The sequence below is a fragment of the Lonchura striata genome, chromosome 2 (genome assembly GCF_050655825.1).
Source record: "Lonchura striata isolate lonStrDom1 chromosome 2, ASM5065582v1, whole genome shotgun sequence".
In the NCBI taxonomy this organism is placed as follows: Eukaryota; Metazoa; Chordata; class Aves; order Passeriformes; family Estrildidae; genus Lonchura; species Lonchura striata.
Genome location: NC_140704.1, coordinates 42565691 through 42589017, shown reverse-complemented (window position 1 = coordinate 42589017; position 23327 = coordinate 42565691). Strand labels below are relative to the sequence as shown.

At 42.3% G+C, this 23327-nt stretch overlaps 1 protein-coding gene and 1 long non-coding RNA gene across 9 annotated transcripts; one reads left to right on the top strand and one right to left on the bottom strand.

Moving 5' to 3' along the window:
- Positions 1–848: 848 nt before the first annotated feature.
- On the top strand, positions 849–21537 carry ENTPD3 (ectonucleoside triphosphate diphosphohydrolase 3). 8 transcript variants are annotated; one of them, XM_085569532.1, is made up of 13 exons: positions 849–1313; positions 2066–2114; positions 2532–2600; positions 4687–4767; positions 5124–5244; positions 9874–9991; positions 12693–12843; positions 13607–13766; positions 15796–16026; positions 16263–16535; positions 16631–16741; positions 17248–17385; positions 19555–21537. In XM_085569532.1, exons 5-13 carry the CDS (start codon positions 5125–5127, stop codon positions 19786–19788), a joined length of 1536 nt encoding a protein of 511 aa, XP_085425658.1. In that variant the 5' UTR covers positions 849–1313; positions 2066–2114; positions 2532–2600; positions 4687–4767; position 5124; the 3' UTR covers positions 19789–21537. The 8 variants fall into 8 exon arrangements, with proteins under 8 accessions (XP_085425658.1, XP_021381575.1, XP_021381572.1 ...); XM_021525900.4 differs by lacking the exon at positions 4687–4767 and having other exon boundaries at positions 849–1083; XM_021525897.4 differs by lacking the exon at positions 4687–4767 and having other exon boundaries at positions 849–1083; positions 2003–2114.
- LOC146768208 (uncharacterized) lies at positions 16630–23240 on the bottom strand. The gene is made up of 2 exons (XR_014952098.1): positions 22915–23240; positions 16630–22001 (listed from the first exon to the last, which is right to left on the bottom strand). It is a non-coding gene; the product is annotated as an uncharacterized LOC146768208 (long non-coding RNA).
- Between the last annotated feature and the right edge of the window lie 87 nt (positions 23241–23327).

Genomic DNA, 23327 nt, shown 5'->3' with positions numbered 1-23327 from the left:
GGAAATTCAATTCAGCTCACTTGTAATTTGAAATGGTCACCTGAGCAGATTCAGGTGACTTACCAATGCACCTGAGTGCAGTTGGACCAAGGGCCTTAAATACATGTGGATGGGAGAAGAAAAGTATGCCACATGAATGGAACTAATTCAAAAGAAATAAATTGCATGCAACAGTCAGGCAATCAGGAGGAATGAAAGGCTTTGTCTTCATGTGCTAGAAATAACTGAACTGATCTCCCAAGATCATCATTAAATCAGCTTTAATAATGTGTTGTCATCAAAAAGAGAAAATTGCCTTCACTCCCAAAATGAGTAGATTATGAAAAGATGCTTACAGATGGTTCACAAGGCTGCAGCTGTTTTCTTGTTCTCCTTTATCCAAAAATCAAAGATGCTATAATTCTTCAAGATCTTTGTGAGAAAAAGAATCAAAGAGGTGCATTTGGATTTTTACATTATGTGACTCTGAATTCTAGAAAAATGAGCAAATGGTGGCAAAGCAGCTGAAGTGTCTTACTGTGATTCCAGAGCTCACGTCCCTGGCAAACCCATGCTGCAGGCTGTAGCAAGATCCTTGGCAGTATTGGTCACACTGGTTGGACAGGGCAGGATCTGCGATGCTGCTTCTGGGAATGTGCTAGGTCCACTGACCAGCCTAGGTTTGGCAAGAACTCCAGTAAAACTACAAAATAAGTGGTCCCTGTACGCTAAAACCTGGATGGAAAGGTAGCCCTAAGTGTGGAGAGACTGCTGATTTCTGGAGTCTGAGAAATGCCTTCCTGAGAAAGCATCTGTTCCTTTTAGAAGAAGGAGGGATTCTTTCACCCACCTCTAGACAAACCCCTTTCTGCGCTCGCTTTGGGAGGGAACTGAGGAATGTGATTTAACACCCTGCTGCACCAGCCGCCGTCAAATCCCGAGCGGCGTTTCCGGGAAGCGGGGAGCCGCCGGAGGAGGGCAAGGGAGGGAGGCACGGTCGTGCCACGGGGGGTTCCGAGGCGGAATCCCGGTGCATCCCCCTCCCCTCCCCGGGAGGTTGCCCTGGCTGCGTCCCCTCGCCGCAGAGCTCCTCCCTCCACTTCAGTCAGCCACCCGGATTTCTTTTTTTTTTTTTTTTTTTAATTTTCTACCTGCGAATTGTTTTTTCGTTTCTTTGCTTTCCATTTATTTGGAAATACAGGAGCGCAGGGCGGGCACCACGCGGTGCCTCTCCGCAGATCCCTCCGGAGAGGCGCTCGCAGCCGCTCCGAGGGCGCGGGCGGCTCCCGGCGCTCCGCGTCCCGGCAGCGGGCGGGCAGGGCCGGCTGGCGGAGGTACCTGGGCTGCGGTGGGGCCGGCATCCCCGCGGTGGGGCCGGGATCCCCGCGGTGGGGCCGGGATCCCCGCGGTGGGGCCGGCATCCCCGCGGTGGGGCCGGCATCCCCGCGGTGGGGCCGGCATCCCCGCGGTGGGGCCGGCATCCCCGCGGTGGGGCCGGCATCCCCGCGGTGGGGCCGGCATCCCCGCACCGGGGCCGGGATCCCCGCACCGGGGCCGGGATCCCCGCGGTGGGGCCGGCATCCCCGCACCGGGGCCGGCATCCCCGCACCGGGGCCGGCATCCCCGCGGTGGGGCCGGCATCCCCGCGGTGGGGCCGGGCTGAGGGGAGGGCAAGGGCGGCCGCCGCCCCCGCGACGCGGCGGGGGTGTCGCTCCGTCTCTGCCGCGGTATTTTGGGGGGATAGTTCGGCGTTTTCTCGCAAATCACACTCATCGTGTGAAGCTTTCTCATCCGGGACGGCAGTGAGATGAGGGAAAGCTTCACTCGCAATTTTGTGTCCATGCGCTTGTTTTTACTTAATTTCTCCCCCGAAAGAAGTGTGAACCCTCCTCGCAGGTTTTCACCATAGGGCTTAAAGTGCTGTGGATATTGGGGTTTTACTGCTATGGGATTTGTTTTGTGTAATTTTTTTGTTTGTTTGGGGGTTTTTTGGGATTTGTTTTTAGTTTTTTTTTCCCCACAGCACTTAAATCGTTCACCTGTTGACCTCGTCTGAAATAAATGGTAACGTGTTTTCTTCTCTCAGCTTACACCCTAAAGAAAGGTGCATGCTTACCCACCCTATAAACAAACAGGTCAGTACCTAAAAGAAGTACGTTTGGTGTTTCAAGTTACGTGGGAAAAGGAATTTCAGCACAGTCATTTTTACTGACGTGCATTTAACTTACTTAAAATGTTGGCATAAAGAAGTAGAGTGTGTTTTCCTTTGCAGGCAGGAATTCTTTTTGCTTGCAGGTAAGGTGAAGCAAATGATCCTTCTTGTGTGCTCACGTGTGGCCCAGTGTAAATTAGTGGGTGTTGGAAGTATGTGTTTATGCAGTTTCTTGCTTCAGGAGGATGTTCTAATAATGGAGGACAATGGGTTTTGATACTCAGTTAACACCTTTTATTTGTCTTTTTGCCAACAAGTGCACAATGATAGCGAGAGTTCCTTACCTTACAACTCTGTTTAAACTGTGGAGTGAGTGAACTTCTCTCTGGTATCTCCACAGATTTCACTAAATGGGCAGATGTGACTGTATTGCCTGGCGTGTGACACTTGGATCTGAGCGTAGCCACAGGTAAACACAGCCCTGTGATTCTGATCCAGTTACGTGGCAAGGCAGCAAAGGTGTCAGCTGTGTGAGGACTTCAAGGGGTCATAGAGTGTAAGGTGCCCTTTTGATACAGAGGCTGTTCTGTAAATCAGGATTTTCAGATTATCTCTGATGAAATTGTCCTGATTGGCAATGGGGCAAGATTGTATGAGAAATGTCTCAAGTGCTCTGCCCTTACCTTACATGCTCCCTCTCAAAAAAGATTTTTGAAAACAGAAAAATCACCTCTGATGAAGAGAAATCCCAGTACCAGGGAAACACATGGGAAATTCAACAAACCAAGGTTTCCATTTTCCATAAATGGGAGCAGAAAATATTTAATCATTCAAGATTTAAGTGTTAAGACTCTAATAGTCATTATTGCTTTGTTTTTTAGTAATGCTTTGGTTTTTCAAAGAGTCATTTGCCCTGCACGTTTTTTCTCTGATGATGACTTGTTTTTTTCCAGCACTGAACATCAGTGCTTTGATCCAGGAGTGACTGGTATATATTAGGTTGTGAGCATATAGTTCTCTTTCAGTCACATTATAATATTATATAGATCTATCCATGTACAATTGAAAGCTAGTGACTTTTTGTCCCCCTGAAGTATTTTATCCAGATGGTTATTCATAAATGTGTAGTTAAGAATCCTCTCTCTCCTTTCAAAAAGGAATTGATCTGTATAAATGCTTCTAATTACTATGTCCTGACATTAAAATATTTTTATTAGTATATTCTGCAATATGTTACACTATAGGTGTTAACATATTTTGTAATGGTGAAATAAAGATTTTATTTTATCATTTGTGCACTGTGTACACGATGTTTCAATGCCTCAGGAGAGTGAAGCAATGAAGAGAAGTAAATAGATCACCAATGTGGCTGTTAATTTTCTCTTTAAAATGACTGATGATTAGGATGATAAAGCTATTACCAAGCTAAGAAAGAAAGTATTGGAAGAGTAGATAGGCAGTAAACAAGAAGTCCATATGGATTTAGAAAAGGGAGCTAATGAATGTAAAAAATGATGTTTTGGAAGTAAGTTGTGTCAAAAGAGTTTCCAAAAGTCAATTTGAAATAGTTTTCACAACAGAAATAGCGAGACAAAGAAGGAAATCTGTAGCCATAGGTAAATCTCAGTGTGAAGCTAATCTTGGAACAAAACAAATTGCTTTCTTCTCCTTTGAATGTGAACACAGATGTTGGACCATGGCTGCAGAGCCCATGGGGTTTAGAAAAGGGAAACTGTATGAGAAGCATTCATTCTGCTGTCTCCCTCAGCTCTTGGGCTCTGGTTGGAGCTAAGGACAAGACCTTGTGTTGCAGGTACAATGGGGCTGACCTAGAGTGCTCTGGCCATGGACTGGAGAGCACCTTTAAGCTCCTGTCCTCAGCACAGGCTGGCACTGGTGATGCTGAAATAGCAGGGCAGTCCTGAGTATGTTCAACAATCAGTATGAAAGAATTAGGAGATGTGAATCAGGATAGATCACATCAGGCTACGTGGATTTTTCTGTGCCAAAACCAATGGTTTCTGGAATAACAAAGGCAGGAAATTTCTCCTTGTTGTGTTCCTCTGACACTTCTAAACTTGCCATATTCCTACAGTTGCCTCTTTCCTCCTCAATCCCTGGGGACCATAAGGATTTTGATATGTGGATTGTCAGTATTCTGAGGTGCTGAATGATCTCTTGGGGTTAAGAGATGTGTGGTCAGGGACATGGAAAAGGATGAGTGCAAGTTCCAGGAAACCTACACCACATTTGTATTCTAGGAAACTTTTCTAGAGGATATGAACATATAAATAGCCTTATTGTTAGTATGCATGTTTCATGCCACCCTGGCGTTTGTCCAACATAACTGTGTTAGATTTACTTAGATTTAGTAACTTTTCATTGCAAAATGTCTGAGTTCAAGTGTGTCTTTTACATTTTATGTGCAGTGCAGAGTGATAATAATAGGAATATGCACACACACACACATTTTATCAGCTGTTAGTGGAAAGATGCCTACATTAATGTTCTTAAAACCTCCTTTTTAATTTACTTTTATTTTTTTCTTGCTGAAGAAGCCTGTATCTCTTGTAGACATCGACGCTGCATCTCTGGCAGAAACATCCAGCTGCACTCGGTGGAGCAGCCGTGCTCAGGTGTGTGCCTGGCCCTGGTTGTGCCTGTGCTGCAGGAGCCCAGGGGAGTGCTGGGCTGCTGCCCACAGCCCGCCTTTGCTCAGGCCTGGGAGCTGGGGAGAAGGCACCTAGAGAAATCACAAATTGAAATCTGGCATCGTTAGCATGACAATACAGACTCAGCCCTCCCAGACAATAAAAAGTTAGTGGTTGCAAAACACCAGGCAGTTCTTGAGGAGGAGATGGAATTTCCACTAGGTGATCCAGTTGATGAAATTAGATTTTATAAGTTTCAACTGATTCAAGGCTTCATGCTTTAAGACAGAATCGCCAAATCCTTTCAAATTCCCTAAATGTTTCTCACTTTGTCATTTCAGGATGCTCACCAGAACCCTGAGTGTTGTTGCCCAAGTGTTCCTCCTTCTAAGCATAGTCCTTGTTATTGCTATTGCAGTGATTCAGATAAATCAGCAACAGATCCTCTCCCCAGGGCTTAAGGTAAGTCTTAGGCAACCTCAGGAAGGAGAACAATGTTTTCAATTTATATTTAATAATGTGCCTTTTAAAACTCATTTTTATGGAGTGATTCAAATGAGCTTACAGCCATAAATTAGTGTTTAATCATATCATCATGGCAAAACTGAAGCTGAGAGAAAAAGAGAATTGGTCAAGGGTCCAGCAAAGCAGAAAAGTATTTATTTCTTGATTCCCTCTCTGTGGCAGCTATCACACAATGTCCTTTTTTTTTTTTTTTTAATTTTGCTAGAGATTGGAAGTATTTTAAAATAATGTTGAAGTGGGAAATACCCAGAGTTTAATTTCTGCCCCTGAGCACAGCTGAGAAGTTTATGCTGACATCTTTGAAAATTGCTTCTGTGTCTCAAAAGCATTTGGGCTCTAATTATGCACTTGATCCTTTACCACGTGTTGAGACTTGCTGGATATTAACAGAAGCAAACTAACTTCTTTAAGGGGAGCAGACCACACTGCAAAAGACAAACTGAAATACTCTGAAGAGCAGGCTTTGCCTTCTGCTGTGGAACATGTGTGCAGGTTCTTCAATGAGAGATGTGCACAACAGAGGAAAAGCTGTAGAAAATACCCTTCTAAGAAACCTGGCATGTAGAGTTCTGGTTTTTTTCCCACGATCCTCTTGTTAGATTTTTCTTTGAAGTCCCTTCTATCTTTCCATCTGCAGGTGTATTTAACTGGATAGTTCACACACTGATAACAATAGGCTAATGCCTCATTGCACTTCATGGGATTATAAACACCTTTGGTCTTGTCTGAATCATTTGATGGTGTGAGAGTCAGACAATGGGATAAAACTGTAATTCTGATACCCATTTTATGTGTTTGTGTGGTGTGGCAGGGGGTGTGTGCTGGGGCCACAGTGCCTCAAGTATGTGCTCTGTCGAGCCCCAGTTGGCTGCTTGCAGTAGCCTCACATCCCACCCATTTCCATGCAAGGCAGGACTGGACTGAAGCCACTATCTAAAAGACAGCCTACACACCTTTTGTGTTTGTCATTAATTCAGTTTCACATCCAGAGTGATAAAACTGTTTACCTTACTCTTTGAGGCAGCATTGGAACCAGCTGGTTTAAGTGGGGAGGTTTGCTTACTGAATCACAGCAGCTTCTGTAGGAAGGCTGCTGTTTCCTCTACTGGGTGTGCCTTGGCTTTGGATTGGAGTTTGGGCTGTAAGCCTGATAATGCAGGTGATGTGGAGGACCCTGAGTTTGATTCCTGAGACACTGAGTTGTCCTCAGTGAATAATTTACGTTTACAAGAAATTCACAGGTAGAAGGAGGACCTTGGTAAGCCAATGAAGCCCTCCAGTACCTGGCTGATATGATGGAGCCTGGAAATGACAGTGTCCTGAACTTAATGGTTGATTGAAATGAATTATGGCAAGAACATGATGAAAGCAGATTTTTTTTTTAATGGCCTTGTTCTTCTGTTACTACTGTTTGTGTTACCTGTGGCATAAAAGCTCTTTCCCAAGATGTATGTTGACAGCATCCATTGTGACACAAGAGATAAATTATATGCTATGCCACTGGTGTTTTAAACTGTTGTTGCAAAATTGAATATTTTGGATCCTTGATTATTTGAGGACTGAAAGAACTCATGACTCACTGATACACACCATGAAGTGAGAAGAGTGATGAAGAAAATACAAACATTCTCAGTTGAGAAGTCTGCAATTGCAACAGTAGTGATGATAGCACTGAATGAAATAGGCCTTTATACCAGTCAAAAAAACCCACCCAAACTGTTTGTCTATTGCTGTTTTGTGAGCCCTAGAGGAAAAAAAACCCACTTCATTATTGTATTTCTTTAATTTGCCCCTCAAAGTGCTACAGTTTTCAATACCTAAATTTTTCATGTCTCTTTTGGCTCTTAGGAAGTGTTTTGCACTGTTTGTGGTGTTGCACTTGATTAAAAATTGTTCCAACTTATGTAGCTGAATTGAAGCATGCATCTAACATGATCCACTCTTGTGACCTCCATCTTCCCTGAATCTGGCTTAGCTTGTTAGCTTCTCTTGGCAGTTTCCAAAGTGATTGGAAGGCAGGTGATCCATCCTAACTGTGCCTTCTTTAAGGGTTTGTGCCTCTCTACATCCTCCTATTGGAATGATACTTAGGCTGAAAAGGTGATTTATCCTGGGGTTTGTACTTGCTTATCTGTTGGGATTACTACTCTTCAGGATGTACCTACAAAGCCATATTTCCATAATAAACATTTAGGTAATTTTATTTTCCCCCCTTTCCTTTTTCTTCTGGACTAGAAAACAGAACTCTGAAGCTTTTCTTGGTTAATGCTGTCTCCCTGTCTTGTCTGACTAATGTAGTCCATTGATTTGATGGTGCAGTACTTGGATATTAAGGAATCACCAGGCCTTTGAGATGATGGAAATACCCAGTGAGACAGTTGGAGGAAGGGAGGGAGAAAAAGTAGTTCTAGTCTTTAATAGCTGCTGGCCTGGGATAAGGGTTTGCCAATGCTCTCACAGTGGATTTCAAAGCAGGAAGGCATTGCTTGCCCTTAAGGAGCAGCCAAAGGTGATTCAACATGCAACCTGGACAAAAATCTAACATCCCTAGAAAATTTTAATCCAGACAGTTTGTCTTTGGCAGCCTGCTAAGACAAGGCTTATAGAATTCTCTCACCTTCTTAAGATATAGCACCCATGCAGTCATTTCTGGTTTTTAAGTTAAAGATTAATCTTGGTCATAACATGTGGCACAATTGTCAGTGGTCACCACTTTCTGAGGCTGCATGGGCCAGTTTGCACACAGTGAACTCACACAAGTTCTGAGGAACTTCATAAGTCACCTTGAAATGGGCCCAAGAGACCTTCTCAAAAAGAGCATCTCTTTTAAGGAAGGAAGAGGCTGTATAGGAAACCTAGAGGAGGAGGCGGGGGCGGGGGGGGAGAAAGAAAATTTTAAAAATTTTCAATCACACAAGTGTACTCACTGTAAGGATCCACTACTCTTTGGGATAGAAATCTCTTGCTTCTAGGAGGCTGGGAAATGCAGGGAAAGGAGGAAGTAGCTAAAACAGCCCAAAGTTAACTTAGGTAAAATACATCCATTATCTTCCAGCTCTCCTTGGGCATAGCTAGCTCTAGAAGTAGCCAAGTTAAAAGCTTATGTTTGGCACTTTAAGCTGACTGAGACTAAATTTAATTAGTAGACCTTAAGCAGATTGACCATTACTGTGCTATGTACCTCCAGGGTGCTCATCTTGCAAGAAGAGGAAATAACACTCAAATTATCTTTGCTAAAATAGTTACTGAAACAGAACCTGATGATGTAGTTTGATAGTATCTGTGGAAGAGTACCTGTGTTGTTTGATAGTATTTGTGGAGGCTTTAATCTTTTAGTGTATCAGGGTAAATATTGTCTGCATAACTATAAATGAAATTTTCATTATCTAACAATCCTCTGGAAAGCAGACTAGACTGGTATTGCTGGTATTCTTTGGGGCCCAGGAGTTTTTAGGATTACAGTAGAAGCTGGGAATAATCAGGTGTGGAAGCTGAATGGTTTGCCACCTGAATCCTTCCCAACTGGACTTTTTGGTCTCCCAGGGAGGCAGTGGGATGAAATGTATCAGCCTGCTACAGGGGCTCTTACTGCTTTGCAGACAGATGGAGGCTCTCATTTTTCAGTACTGTCAGGCTCCTGGGCATCTGTCTGTTTCAAAAGGAAAAAACAGACAGAAAAATGAACCCTATACTGTGTGACTCCTACCAATTAGGTGACTTTGGAAAAGCTAAATATTCTTGCAGGGATCATAAAGAGGACACCAAAATTGCATTTTACTTCCCTTTATGAGATTGCCTTCCAAGTTACTACAGTTTTCTCCTGCCATAAAATATGGGAAAGGGGGAAAGACTGGTCTGGTGAGCAGTGGGGTGGGATGAAGAAACCTGTGCTTTAATCCCAGAGTCCAGGGGACCTGGGGCAAGTTACTTAAATATCTCTCATTTATTTTATATATAATCATGGGGTACCATTGATTCTCCTTCCGTCTGTGCTGTCCTATGCTCTGGCACAGCCTCTTCTCAAGAGCAAACTCTCAGGTGGATTAAACCACTCCAAGGGAGAGGTTTATGGGGCAATTAGGAAAGAACCACACTTGTTACATCATTCATACTGTCGACTGTTTAGGTACTTTACCTCTTTGCTCATAGCTTTATGGATCCCTTGTGCATCCTTGAATCTAAAGCCTGTGCTTAGATATCAAAACCTTCTGTGTTCAGGGAATGGACTGGGATAAAGGAAAATGAACCTGCTCCAAAATCAGGTTTAACACAGTGTTATCTATTTGTCAGTGTGGGTTTTGAATCTGATGCTGAAAGGAGATGAGCATTCTCCATCCCCACTGAATTAATTATTGAAGATATGTAGTATGTTCCTTGGTTTGCAGCCAGGTTCATTCTGTGCTTGGATTCATGCCTAAGCGCCTAACACTCAAATTAATCTCTCTTGTAAATAATACACTGTGCATGCGTTTTCTAAATGTCGGGTGGTGCAGTAAAGTGCAGCTGCACATGGGCATTTAAGCTGTCATTGTTTCTTCATCTAATGTATTCTTTCTTAATCCCCAGTATGGAATAGTCGTTGATGCTGGATCCTCTCGGACTACAGTCTATGTCTATGAGTGGCCAGCAGAAAAAGAAAACAACACGGGAGTAGTGAGCCAAACCTTCAAGTGCAATGTGAAAGGTGAGCTCAAAGCAAAGTTCCTTAGTTGTTTTTAGCCTTCCCCTTCCCCTTGCCCTTCCCCTTCCCCCTGCTGCAGAGGGAAGACTGTCAAGACTATGTCTATATCTGTCTGCATTAGTTCTTTTCCTACTGATACAGTAAGGTGATCTAATCATTGCTCCAGAGAAAGGAAATTGTAACAAAATTTGATTTACTCCATGGCAGTGCATGATTGGTGCAGACAGAATTCAATCTAAAGACAGTAAGAACCTGTAAATGTTCAATCCTTTTGTTTCTTTCAGAATAAAAGTCATATATATTTTTAAATCACTTGGAATAAAAAGAGTTTTAGAATAACAGGAATCTTGCTCTTGTTAGATGTTAATTGTTAATTAAGCTTCTCCACACTACCGAATTAGTAGTAGATTGAGTAATATTGAGTAAAATAGCTAAATTGGCAGAACTATTTCTGACAGGATGTCATTGTTTTATCAAATATGTAGGTGTGGCCTCTGTCTCAGGAATACCTGTGTCTGTGCACAGCTAGAAGATGTCCCACAGGTACCACTGGCTACTTGCCCTGCCTTTTGTCTGAGGTTTTGAATTAATTCCTCACAGACAGACAGTCTAGGCTGACTTCTGATCACACTTTAGTATGGTCAGGCGTTTGTGGATTCCTTCACAGAAACTCCTAGTCAAAATCAGTGACATCTGACTCAGCTTTCAAAGTTATGGAAATTCCATGCATTTTGTGAAGACAGATGGCCAGGTAGGGGAGGGAAATCAGGTTTTTTGTTCTCTGATAATAACTGCAGTGTTCAAAGGGATTATTTTCCTTCTCTCTCAGTCATGATCTCGCAAAGTCTTGCATCCCTCTTTGTGTCTGGAAATAGATGCTGGAGATGTAGTCACAGAGTAGCTGTAGTAGGAAGTAGAAGGCAGTGGTTTCTTAACAGCACCAGCATTTCTATCTTCAGTATTAAACATTTGTGTGGACATTCTCAACAATTCTAGAACAAGCAAGTGTAGCATGAACAGAAGTAATACACTGTCCTTTCTCTAATGATTAAATGTCCTTACAAACTGCTGGAATGGTGGCCAGCCTGCCAAGGGGAGGGGTACACTCTGCTAACTCATGTCTTGACTCATTAGGAATGTTCGCCTTTAGGAATTCTGGTTTGGGAAAAACGCACAGAGAAACTGCATTATTCTTCTTCTCAAAAAAAAAAAAAAACACAAAACAAAACAGCAGTGCCTTGTGAATTTTCTTGAATTGGTTTAATTTTGTTTTAACTCTGGGGAACACAAATAAATTACAAAACAGAGGAGTCCAAATTGCTGTGAACTCTCTAGGTTCATGGCCTTAGCCAGGATCAGCCAAGTACTCCCACATCCCTAAGTGTACAAAATCACCAGGGTTCAGTCTTCTAGTCTTGGATAACTCTGCACTGGAGGAGACAGAGGGCTGGTTCATGGGAGATGTCCCCAGCTAAGCTGTGGGTGACAGTGGTGGACACATCTGTCAGTGTTTCTTTAGTGACCCTCTAACCATAGTCTTAAGCACTTAAACTGGGGGATAGCTCTGGGCATAACAAAAAACAGATTTTCACATACCTTCTGAACTTGAAGGTCAAGTGATCAACTACTCTGTGGTTTTTGTGGTGGTTTTATGACTTCATTTCTGCCTTTATTAAGTACCTCTGCCCTTGTGTATAGGAGCCAGTCCCAAATCAAAATCCTTACTTTATAGTGCAGTTAATCTGTTCTGGAAAGGCTCTAAGCATTGGCAAAGCAGGCAGTTGTCCACAAGAAGATGGTCATTGCCTTGTGACCTGCTCTGTCTGAACACTGGAAAATGGGAAATTGCAGCCACCAAAGGAGTGTGAGGCAATGGCAGCTGCTGAGGATGTTGCTGCTCTGTTTTCCTCTGGTAACAGCTTTCCTTCCAGTTTCAGGCCTAGCCTTAAGACTTTCAGAAAGTCTTACTTCAAAGCCAGGGCTATGAACATCTAATGATGACATGGTAGTGTTTATGTTTAAATTCACACAGTCAAAAAAGGCGTTTTGGAGTGTTGAGTCTGTAAAGGCTTACATATTTTTTCTTCTGTTTCTATCAATGCAATGTGACTGCACATAAATGGTTTTTCATTTCAATGAAGAATTAAATTAAGAATTAAGAAAGGCAGCTAAGAGCCACCTTTTGCTTAGCTTGGGATCAGGTTGTGCAAGACATGGCTGTTGCAGAGGCAGATGGAGTTCTAGCAGTTTTTCTCCATGCAACTTCCTCAGCTAGGGAATTTTAGTAAGGAATGTTTTATTTAAACCTAAGTTGAGCCTCAACAGTCAAGATCCTGATGGCCTTTGGAGTGTTAAGCAAGGCAGAACTTTGATGTTATTGTTCAAATAGCTATGCCTTATGCAGCATGGTGTAACTCTCATTCCTGCTCTTTGAAGGCTTCAGAAATTTAGAAAGCTGTTTACTACTTCATGCACCAGAACAGACTTGTACCTCTATGCATTCAAGAGCCATTTCTGTGCATCTTGAATTGCACAGGCACCACATTGTTTATTCCATAAGCACTCCTAGTTTTCAGCCATCCTACCTTTGTTTGCAGGGTGGGGGGGCATGGGGGAAATGTCTTTCTCTTAACACCTGTTTACTAATTGGGCTAATTTGTAGTTGGCAAAGCAGGATGAAATCTATCTCCTTGTTCTCTTTTAGGCCCTGGCATATCCAGCTATGAGAGTAACCCTGGAGCTCTTGCCAAGCCTCTTGATGACTGTCTGAATAAAGTGAAGGAGAGAATACCAGTTCATCTGCATAAAAACACTTCTGTTTATCTGGGGGCTACAGCTGGCATGAGACTGCTGAGGTATGGCAGAAATTTGAACTACTCTGTATGCATACTAGCAGAGCAATCTGTGAAAACAGAACGTGAAAAATGTATTGGATGCATTTTTACCCACTGGAAATTGGCCATCTTAAAATGAAATGGAGCCCAGCCAATTTAATTTAATAAACCTTTTTGAGAGGGAAAGTGTGTCTGCATAAAACCCCTCTGTTATGCTGTATTGATAAGAAAGTTGCTTTATTTTGGAGAAGGCATGAGTTTAATTTTCTCTTTCACATCTGTCATAAAATACAGTGTTATTTAAATAGATAATGTTTGTGCACATCCATGGCCAGCAAAGGCAGATTGAAGCTAGACACTGCATTCTGAGTGTGGATGTGATCTGATGTGATCCAGCTTTTTGGGGTCTGTCTGTGGCTCTAGCCCTGGTACAAACTGGCTTTATTATATTTGTTCTGTGGCTAAAGAAAACTGGAAGTGAAACTCCAGGGCTATTTTAACCAGAAGCTGTCATATAAACACTCAGTTCACTAAGAATAAAGGTGTATATATACACCCACCCATGAACTTGCATGATAAAGAGTGAAGTTGGTATATACTGAGGGAGTTGCTTGCTGAAAAAATGCTGGATACTGGTTCCCTCTCATAAGCTTCCCCTTTAGGGAAATAATGTCTATTTCATTTAGGTGATTGTAGGAGTTTTCTTGAATTGCTAGTCGGTGAACAATAAACATGAAATTGCCTTTCCAGATGCTCAGTGTCTCATGTTTTGTGAATTGCTTAGGTTGCAAAATGCATCGGCAGCCAATGAAGTCCTTGCAAGCATTCAAAGCTACTTCAGAGCACAACCTTTTGAATTTAGGGGTGCGCAGATCATAACTGGGCCAGAGGAAGGGGTGTATGGATGGATAACAGCCAACTATTTAATGGGCAATTTCTTAGAGGTGTGTGGAAAAAAACTGCATGATTTTCTCTTCACTGTTTCTCTCTTATAAATGAGAAGCTTGAGAGGACATCCCTGTTACAGTGTCATAGTTGCAACTTCTGTTTTCCTCTGAAGTCTCTAACGGGGTCTTTTTGTGGCAGTAATAGGGCAAACATAAATCAAAGAATATGTTGCTATGGGAATGGGATATGGCAAAGGTAAAATTGTTGATCCACAAAAAAGAGCGCTTCTCTAAATTACATTGGGTGTTCTACCTAAAACCAAAAGGTTAGATTGCTCTTAAATGCATTGATATGTTTAGTGTGACAGGTGTTGACTGTCTTGACAGTGGTGCCAACTAAAGATTTTTTATTCTGCTGATTTGCTGTCTCTGCTGCCCTGCTGGTGAAGGAGCCGCCTGGCTTAGGGGTCTCCAAATTGTTTGGCAGTGTTGGCTCACTTGTCTTAAGCAGACAAGACTGTTTGAAGCCCTGAAGGTGGTGAAATATGCCTCAGCTGAGCCAGAAATCATTCATACACAGCTCCTTTCAAGGCTGCTGAAAAGCTGCAGGCTACAAGCAGCGGGCTGCAACACCAACTGTCCTGTGCAGACCAAGTGATACCAATATAAACACAATCATGATGTTCTCAAACTTGGAATAGGGCCAGGCAGGAGCCTCAGAGCAGAGAGGGAGTCAGATGTGTTGGAAGATCCCTTTTTAAGTACAGGTATTTGGTGTGATTTCATTCAGAGCTGTACCAAGATGATCCACATTCACTCATCTGCATTTGTGGCAGGACTGTGCTGCCCTCAGCATCAACAGCACTTCTGCCAGACTGTCTCACCAGAAATGAAATGAATTTCAATCAGTACTGCTGAGTATTGCTAGCTGTCCTGACTGAATGGTTCCTATCAGATCATGGCCATTAAATAAGAAGGAATTACTTGTTGGCGCTGTGAGTGATAGCGCATGGTGAATGTGTTGGTCACTTGCAATGTTAAGAAAACAAATATTGGAATCACCCATTCTGTAAGAGTTTTTATCATTGTGTGCATTTCATGCAACAAGAATGGCATCATGATCTTCAAGGTGGTGTCAGTTTTCTACCACACAAATTTTAATAGTCCAAATATCAAATTACATATGGCAAATTCATAAAAACGGACTGCAAGACACTGTGAAACTGGCTTAGTCTAGAGAGTTCTGTGAAGGAAAATGTGTGGAATATCACTAGTAGAAGAGAGAAATTCTGACCTTTCTTGTGACAATGGGCTCACAGTCAAATTATGTGAGGGATTGTTTATGGGAGTTTTTCACTGTAGAATTTTATTTTGAGTGTATTTGCTAGCCTGTAAACCCCACTGTTTCCCTTCTTGTGTATACATTCATCTCATAATGGTCATTGGGTAAATATTGACACAGATAATCATGGGAAATCTATATTTGGCACTGACTATGTAGATCAAATTTGGGGAATATTTTGGGTAAAGGGAAAAATGCCATCTGAATGGATCAGACTGCAGTTTCACTGGAGGAAATGTGCAGATTAAAGGTCCTTGTTCTTTTGACTTTGATGGAGTCAAAGTCTGACTATTTTGCATTTTTCACGCTATTTTCAGTCTATCTCTGTGATCTCTTAGTATTCTATTCCTTTAATTTTCTTCTTTCTTTGAAATAAGTAAATATTGATACCATTTCCATCCAGATTTGTTCAAGTTCTCCTGGGTATCTGAACTGCAATTCCCTGTGTTCTAGGATAGACATTGCTCTGGCTAGTCGTATGCTTTGGCCATTGTGCTGTCCTATTGAGTGGAACACTGTGCTGCATTCATTCTCCCATCTTTAAAGATCATTTCACTCTTTGAAAGTACATCCCTCTTACATAAAAAAATCTGCACGTTTTCCCCATAGTTTTTTGTTTGTTTTTTTAAAGAGTGGAGGACAAAGAAGAGGGGGAAAGTTTCAAGAAGTAAAGAGTATGAAAGCTTGGGGGGAGAACAAAGAAATGACATTTCTAATTTGCCTTGTTTTTAATTTTACATGTAGAGAAACCTTTGGAGGACATGGGTCCATCCTTACAGAAAAGAGACTATGGGAGCACTGGACCTTGGAGGAGCTTCCACTCAAATTTCATTTATCCCTGAGGACCCTGAGGAGCACTTCAATAGCACCTTGCAAGTGAAGTTGTATGGTTACAACTACAATGTCTACACTCACAGCTACCAGTGCTATGGGAGAGATGAAGCTGAGAAAAGGCTTTTAGCATTGCTGCTCCAGGTCTGTTTAAGACCCTTTGCTATGCTGTTCTTGCAAGTGTTCAGTAATTTTCTGAGCAGGGTCTTGGGCTTGTGTTCTCTTCCCTTTGCTGGAGTTTGGAGACCCCAGTAAAATACATATGTCTGCAGTTTAAAAAGATTCCTGTAGTTCATGCCAAATTAGATCTTTCTTGCTTTTGACTAGTATTTATGGTTTGGGTTTTCTTGTTTGTTTTTGTTTGATTCTTTTCCCTGCAGAAATCAAACACCAGTGCCAATGTGGATAATCCCTGTTACCCTCAAAACTATAATACAGCATTAACGATGAAGGACTTCTTTGGCAGCCTTTGTACACAGTCTCTGAGACCAGCAAATTACTACCCAAACCAGCTTGTGAATTTCCGTGGAACAGGAGACCCAGGTCTGTGCCAGGAGATGGTTTCTTTATTGTTTGACTTCACTGCTTGCAGACACAGAGAAGACTGTCCATTTAATGGAATACGTCAGCCAAAACCTAAAGGGAATTTTGTGGTAGGTTTACAAACACAGTGTGCTTCTTTCTGAGCTGGCTTGCTCTTGATTTCTGTAGTTCTGAAAGTAAACTGTCATCCACTCCTTTTCTATAGGCTTTCTCTGGATTCTACTATACAACTAATGCTTTGAATTTATCTGGGCACTTTTCCCTAGATGACTTCAATTCAAGTATGTGGTTTTTCTGTTCACAGAGCTGGGCGCAGGTAAGAAGGTTGGTTGGTTGGTTGTTGGTGTTGTTGGGATTCTTCTTTTCCATTTTAAACCTCTAAAAGAGGGATCTAAAAATAATATGGACCAGCTATGTGTTCAGAACCTTTCAGAAGGTCTGTATCAATCCAGCATTTATTTTTCCACTGTGCTTCAAACCATGTAGTATTTCTGTCATTCTTAACACTTGGAATAGGTTTCAAAATTTCATTTCAAGTTCTAACCACACTGTAGAGATAACATGGAAATTTTAGAAATCATAACATCCTCAATCTTCAATGTGCAATTTTATGTTTATTTTCATATTTTACTACATAATCTATGTCACTTTTAGAGTCTTTCTGAATCCCTGTATCTAGTTGTCTGCACCTTTACTTGGTGTTTTTGAAAAATGTTACTAACTTCTAATTAGAACCCAAATATCCTTTAGTTACAAAACCCAAAGCATTTGCTTTTTCCATAATTAACTTGCTTTTTTTAAAAAAAACCCTTTTGCTTTCAGCTCCCATTTATGCTACCTAAATTTGAAGAAATATATGCTAGATCCTACTGTTTCTCAGCCAATTTCATTTATTACTTGCTTGTACATGGTTACAACTTCAATGCAGAAACTTGGCCACAGATACATTTTCAAAAGGAGGTGAGTAATAGTAATTTTCTATTACTGTCATTTTAATCCAATGAACTTGAGGAGGAGACATAAGATGCAGCAGCCTGCAAAAACAGAATGGTTGTAAATGGCCTTGGTAAATGACTGTCAAATGTTTGGCATAAGACAAAGCCACTTTTCAAACCTCAGGAGCAATCTCAGCCTGTTTTTCAGGGGTCTCAGCATTACTTGGAGATGCCACATAGATTCTTTTAAAGAGCTTTAAACAAAGATCAACCACTTGTGTTTTAAACATTTCCACAGTATTTTGCTCCAGGCAGTGATCTGCCTAAAACACCTCACCAGACAAGGTCAGTTTGAGCTAGCCCTGCTGAGCTGGAGAGCAGAACTCTGCTTTGCTGCCTCCTGGCAGAGCCTTGGAAGCACTGGCAAAGCCGTTTGGAGTCAGTGAGTGGTGATGAAGCAACGAGGACAGTTTTCATCCTTATCCAGCTCATCCATCTGTGCCATAATCTGGCTCTCTGGAATAAGAATGTATTTTGATGGGGTGTTGCCTTTCAGTTGAGAGAGAAGGCCTACAATATCTGTGTCATAGATGCATTTATTTTCCTCTTTGCTACTGCACAAAGTCTTACTCTAAAATCCTGTCCTGTCTCCTAATGTCCATATAGTTTGGAAATGCTTCAGCACTTGCATGCAAAGCCAACGAAATAATAGGTTGTAGACCTTCATGGTGTATTCTTAAATCCCCTTAGATGCAGGGGATGCTGGCAAGCTGTGAATGAGAAATCAAAAGCAATGTTTTCTGAACCATCATATCTTTTACTTGTGCACTAAGGAATCAAGTAGCATTTTCTTCCCTTATTTTGACCTCTGGTGGACAATCATTAGTAGCTCTGGAGGAGTGTCCAAAGTTGAGCTGTTCCATCAGGAAAACAGCATAGAGTTGACTTTGAGATCTCAATCTCCACTGGGTAAGGGGGTGGGGTGTGGATTTGTCTTGATATTTATATATTGCATTGTCCCCAGCCGATAGGAGCAGCTAGAAACAGCAACATTTTCTTGTATTTAGCCAAGACTATAAAAATACTGAGGAAAACAAACTCTCAAAAGGTGTATTGAAATGAATACCTTTGTTGACTAGATTTTACACTAGGGTAATCATGAAACTCCAAAAGGCAAGACTACATCCTCTTTATTAGATCTGCCCCTACTGAAATAGTAAGATCTAATGATGGCTGATCAGCTAAGCTATCCTAGCGATAGCAGCACAATCATGCTATGACTGGAGGGTGGGTTTTTTGTCTATGCTAGGAGTATACATTTCCTTTTAATTACTGAACCCAACCAATGAAAAGAACCTTGGCCTAATGCTAAGATCTAGGTGAGATCCAGAGCTACATGATTTGCAAAAATTGTAAGTTTTAAACCTCATGATGAGAGGAAGACAGGAGACACTTTACCTTTTGATCCTTTGTTTATCAAGTGCCAGGTCAATGACTTAATGAAAAGGACAGTGGAAAACTGGTAAACTCTGTTGCTCAAACTACAAGTGGGGAAAGACAGCAAAGCAGGAGGACCATGGAACAAATACAAACATACTCTCTTGGCTGTTGTTTCATCTATTTTGAAGTAGTTTTTAATTTATGTTTATTTTTTAAACGGAAGAGCCTAGTTTTGGTTCATTTGTGGGCACAAAAATAAACATGGAACAAAAGATGATAAATAGAGTTTCTGCTTTGGGGACTTTATTCTTACTTACTCTTTGTCCATGCTGGTGAGACTCCTTGTGGGTTGTTTTTGTTTGCTTGATCTCAAATAGCATCCTGGGATTTGGCTAAGGTGAGGGCCTAATTTTAGGAATTGGCATAGTAGTCATGGGGTTTTTTATTTGTTTGTTTAAAATGTGTTTCTTGCACAGAAAATTGCATAACTGGCTCTCTGCATATACACCACACATCTCTGTACCCCTCCAATACCTGTGTCTTGCTTCTTTAGCCCAGTGAATAATTTCATTACCATCCTCTGGAACTACGGAAAAAGGGCAATTTAAAATGGTTCTGTATATTCTTTGTATATTCCACTACAGGTTTCTCATTGCTAATTTAAAGTACAGTTGCCATTAACAGCAGTTGAGCTTTTGAAGTCTATTCTCTTTGAAAATTCCATGGGAATAGGACTCCTCTGTCTTCATTTCAGGTTGGTAACAGCAGCATAGCGTGGTCACTCGGTTACATGTTAAGCCTCACAAACATGATTCCAGCAGAAGGCAAGCTGATCCAGCTACCTCTGAACCCTTCTCTGTTTGCTGGGCTCCTCATCTTCCTCTCGGCTACGGCACTGCTGTGTCTCCTCTACCTCGTTTACTTGTGCATTGTGTCGTATCACCGGAAGAACATCCCTTGCGTTGAACACGTATTTGTTCCAGAATGAATGAACTTGGCTGAAGACAAAACAAAAATGTTATAGTGCTACTAAGCAGGACTTTATTTTGCCCCCCATTTTTTAAAAACAAAGACAGCAAAAATGACTTCTGAACCAGAAGCATAAATAGAGAAGAGGCACAAAGGAATCTGTGATATGGTGAAGTGCTTTTGAAATGTTTTGGTAATTGTTTCTGTAAACCTAATTTGTCCAGTGTGCAGCAGAGAAAGCATGGGCATATATGTCACTTTGCTTTATAAGGGATTGCTTGCCAGGTATGTATTATATTTTTTTGTTTGTTAACTCTGTGCTAACTGGAGCTCAGGCAGTGATGGATTTCGTCACAGTGGCAGTTGTTTAAGATAAAATTAAACAAGTAGCAGCTGTGGGATGTGGGAACATGGTAGCTGTCCTTGTGTGCAGTGCTGACTCTAAAATCCCTGAAGTAATCTAATTTCTGAAACTGGAACAAGCACTGGATAATAACAAGAACTGAAAGGAAGAGCTGTGGCAGAATTGTTTTTATTGCTGTTCCAAGTTGATTGATCCCCATCACAAGAAGGTATAATAAACTGTCAACACCTCTCCGGACTTTTGAGTCTGTCTTAAACAGACCTTTATCTTTTGGTACCATGGAGACTCCAAAACACTTCTGGTCTGATACATAAGATTTGTTTTGGAGGTGGAACAAAATGCTTTCACACTTTAGTAACTGAAGCTAAATTAAAATATCTTATAGTTACCTCCAGAAGACACTGGAGTTTTCAATATTGCTTTCTAACTTTCACGGAAATGGTTTTTATAGCTTCTCATACTGAAACCCTGACCTGTATACCCCACATACTGTTGGTCTCAGACAGTGGCAGTCCGTAGTGATTTGACATGTATGTATTATTTCAGCTGTCTGGACAGAGTCTCAGATCTGAAAATCCCATTAACATGTTAAGCCCTTCTTTCAAAGCCAAGAGGAACAGGAGGCAGTCTCCAGGCCAGCAAAACACCTTTTCTGTGTGGATTCAGGAACGTATTGCTGGAGCTGCAGTCATGGCTCTAGTGCCTTGGTCAGCCTCTCCACTGTCCTCCAGCAGCGCTGGGATCCACCTGGCAGATGCTTCTGCCAAACATTCTGACTCCAGAGCTTTCCTGCAAGTGCTGCTGCCTTCATGTAGCAAACAGCTGGCTGCCCAGCCATTCTTCACCAAACCTCACACTCCCTTAAATCATAGGACTCTCTCAGCTTCATCTATTCCCAGTATTGATTAAGGGATGGATAGGAAAACAGTGGCCAGTATTTTTACCCATAAATAATGTTTTATTTTCAGTCTTTTGTTTCTATGTCACCTTCTTATGTTTGGTTGTGGGGTTGGAGATTTGTTTTCTTTTTTGTTTTTTTTTTGTTTTTTTTTTTTCATAGGCTGACAGATGATTTGAAGGGAGCTAAATATCTTTTTAAATAAAAAAAAGAAAAAAGTGATTTTTCAAGCAGATCAATAGGGCTTTGTCCCTTCTCTATTGATATACTGCTAAGTCTTGTCAGTCTTACTGGAATAGCAATAAGGTAAAAGGTATTATAAGATGATGAAGAGCCCTGTGGCATCCAAGTTATATCTGATAAAGTGTAAAATTTACTTCAGAGTGCATGGACATTAAAGAGGCTGGCATGAGATATTTTGTGTGATGGTTTTGTAACTGCAGTTACAGGTGAAAAAAAACCCAGACATTTGGATGAGAGCATTAAAATGTTTTCTTTAGTTGCCAGATTTCTGTGGAAAATTGTGTTCTGGAATACTTACCCAACAAAACATTTGCTTTGTGAGTGGCAGGGCCATTTAGATGTGGTTTTACACAAATGGAACACACTTGGAAGTTAGTCTCTGTAAAGCTGGTAGCTAAAGAACAAGTAAATTTGTTCAAAAAACATTTGGACTTGCAGATGTACATGGATAGGCCCAGTATCTGTTCAAAGAATCCCCCCTGTGAATCACCTGTTCTTCTTTTTCAGTAGTTCCCTCTTGTCCTTATGTATACAGTCTCCCTCAGTGTCACAGGATACCCACCTGCCCCGTCACACCTCTCCTGGCAGTTTTAGATGGGAAAGCTGAGGGTGTTGAACTTCCAGCCAAGCAGCTTCAGTGACCACAGCCAACTCCTCCCCCGGGTGTGAGGTGGAACCAGATGAACAGGCCAGATCCCTGTCCTGCTGTCTAGAACTGAAAGCATCTCTGGGAGAGACAGGGAAGTTGACAACACTTGGGAATGTGTACAAACCAGAGGTTATTTATCTTTCTACACTATTCAGTGCCTGCTTACAAAGATTAATAAAATTGTGAAAAGTTAAGCCAAGTGTACTTTTCATTTTCAGCATGTCTTAGAGGGTAGTGCCCCCTCTACCATTATTTTCATGCTGGTAGAACAGCTATTGTTAATAGAGAGGGAAGAAATGCTGTTCTAGGGGGTGGAAATTTGCAAGATGCAAAACTGATCCAGGTTCTGAAGTGGACATCTCTCACTGTCTCCTGAATGCCATGTTCTCAGCAAAAAAATCCTGATGGTTAAAAGCAAGCCACTCTTCTTTTTTCAAATATACTATGTATATATAGAAAAGCTGCCTGTTTCACTGATCAGGTCTCCTTTCCTGCTGATAAGGCTTGAAAGCTGTGGTCATTTCACCCCAGCCAGCAACCAAGCCCCAGGCAGCTGCTTGCTCACTCCCCACCAGCAGGATCAGGGTGAGAACGGAAGGGTAAGAGCTGGAAAACTCATGAGCTGAGATAAAGACCATTTAATAGGGAAAGTAAAAGTCGTACAGACAAATAAATAAAAACAAATAATTAATTCATTGTTCCTCATGGGCAGGCTGCCGTTCAGCTGTCTCCAGGAGAGCAGGGCTCCATCATACATAGTGGTTACTTGGGGACACAAATGCTGTCACTCCAAGTGTCCCCCACTTCCTCCTTTATAAACGGATGTCTGGAACATCTCTTTGGTCAGTCTGGGTCACCTGTCCCAGCTATATCTCCTCTCAGCCTCTCATATACTCCCAAATTCCTTGCCAGTGTGGCACTATGGAAAGCAGAAAAGGCCTTGGCTCTGTGTAAGCCCTGCTCAGCCACCACACATCTCCGTATTACCAACCTGTGCTCAGCACAAATGCAGAACACAGCTCCGTGCAAGCCACTGTGAAGAAATGCAACTCTAGCAGCCGGAAGCGGCAGAAGTGCACAAGCCCTTAGAGCAAAGAGCATTGTGACTGAAGCATCGCGGTGTGTCCCACGCCTGGCAGCGCGGGCCGCCGGAGAGGGACAGCGTAACGCAGAGCCGATGGGGGAGGGCGGGAGCTGCGGGCGGCCAGAGGAGAACTGATTTGTCTGGAAGGGACCTCCCGCCGCCCGGCAGCCCGGCAGACGGGCCCAGGGACAGGGCACAGGACAGGCCACCCGCCACAGCAACGGCAACGCGCGCCCGCCGGGACGCCACGGCGCACGCGCGCGGCGGGGCCACGGGCGCGGCGCGCGCCCCCGCGGCCGCCCCGCCCCGCGCACGCGCAG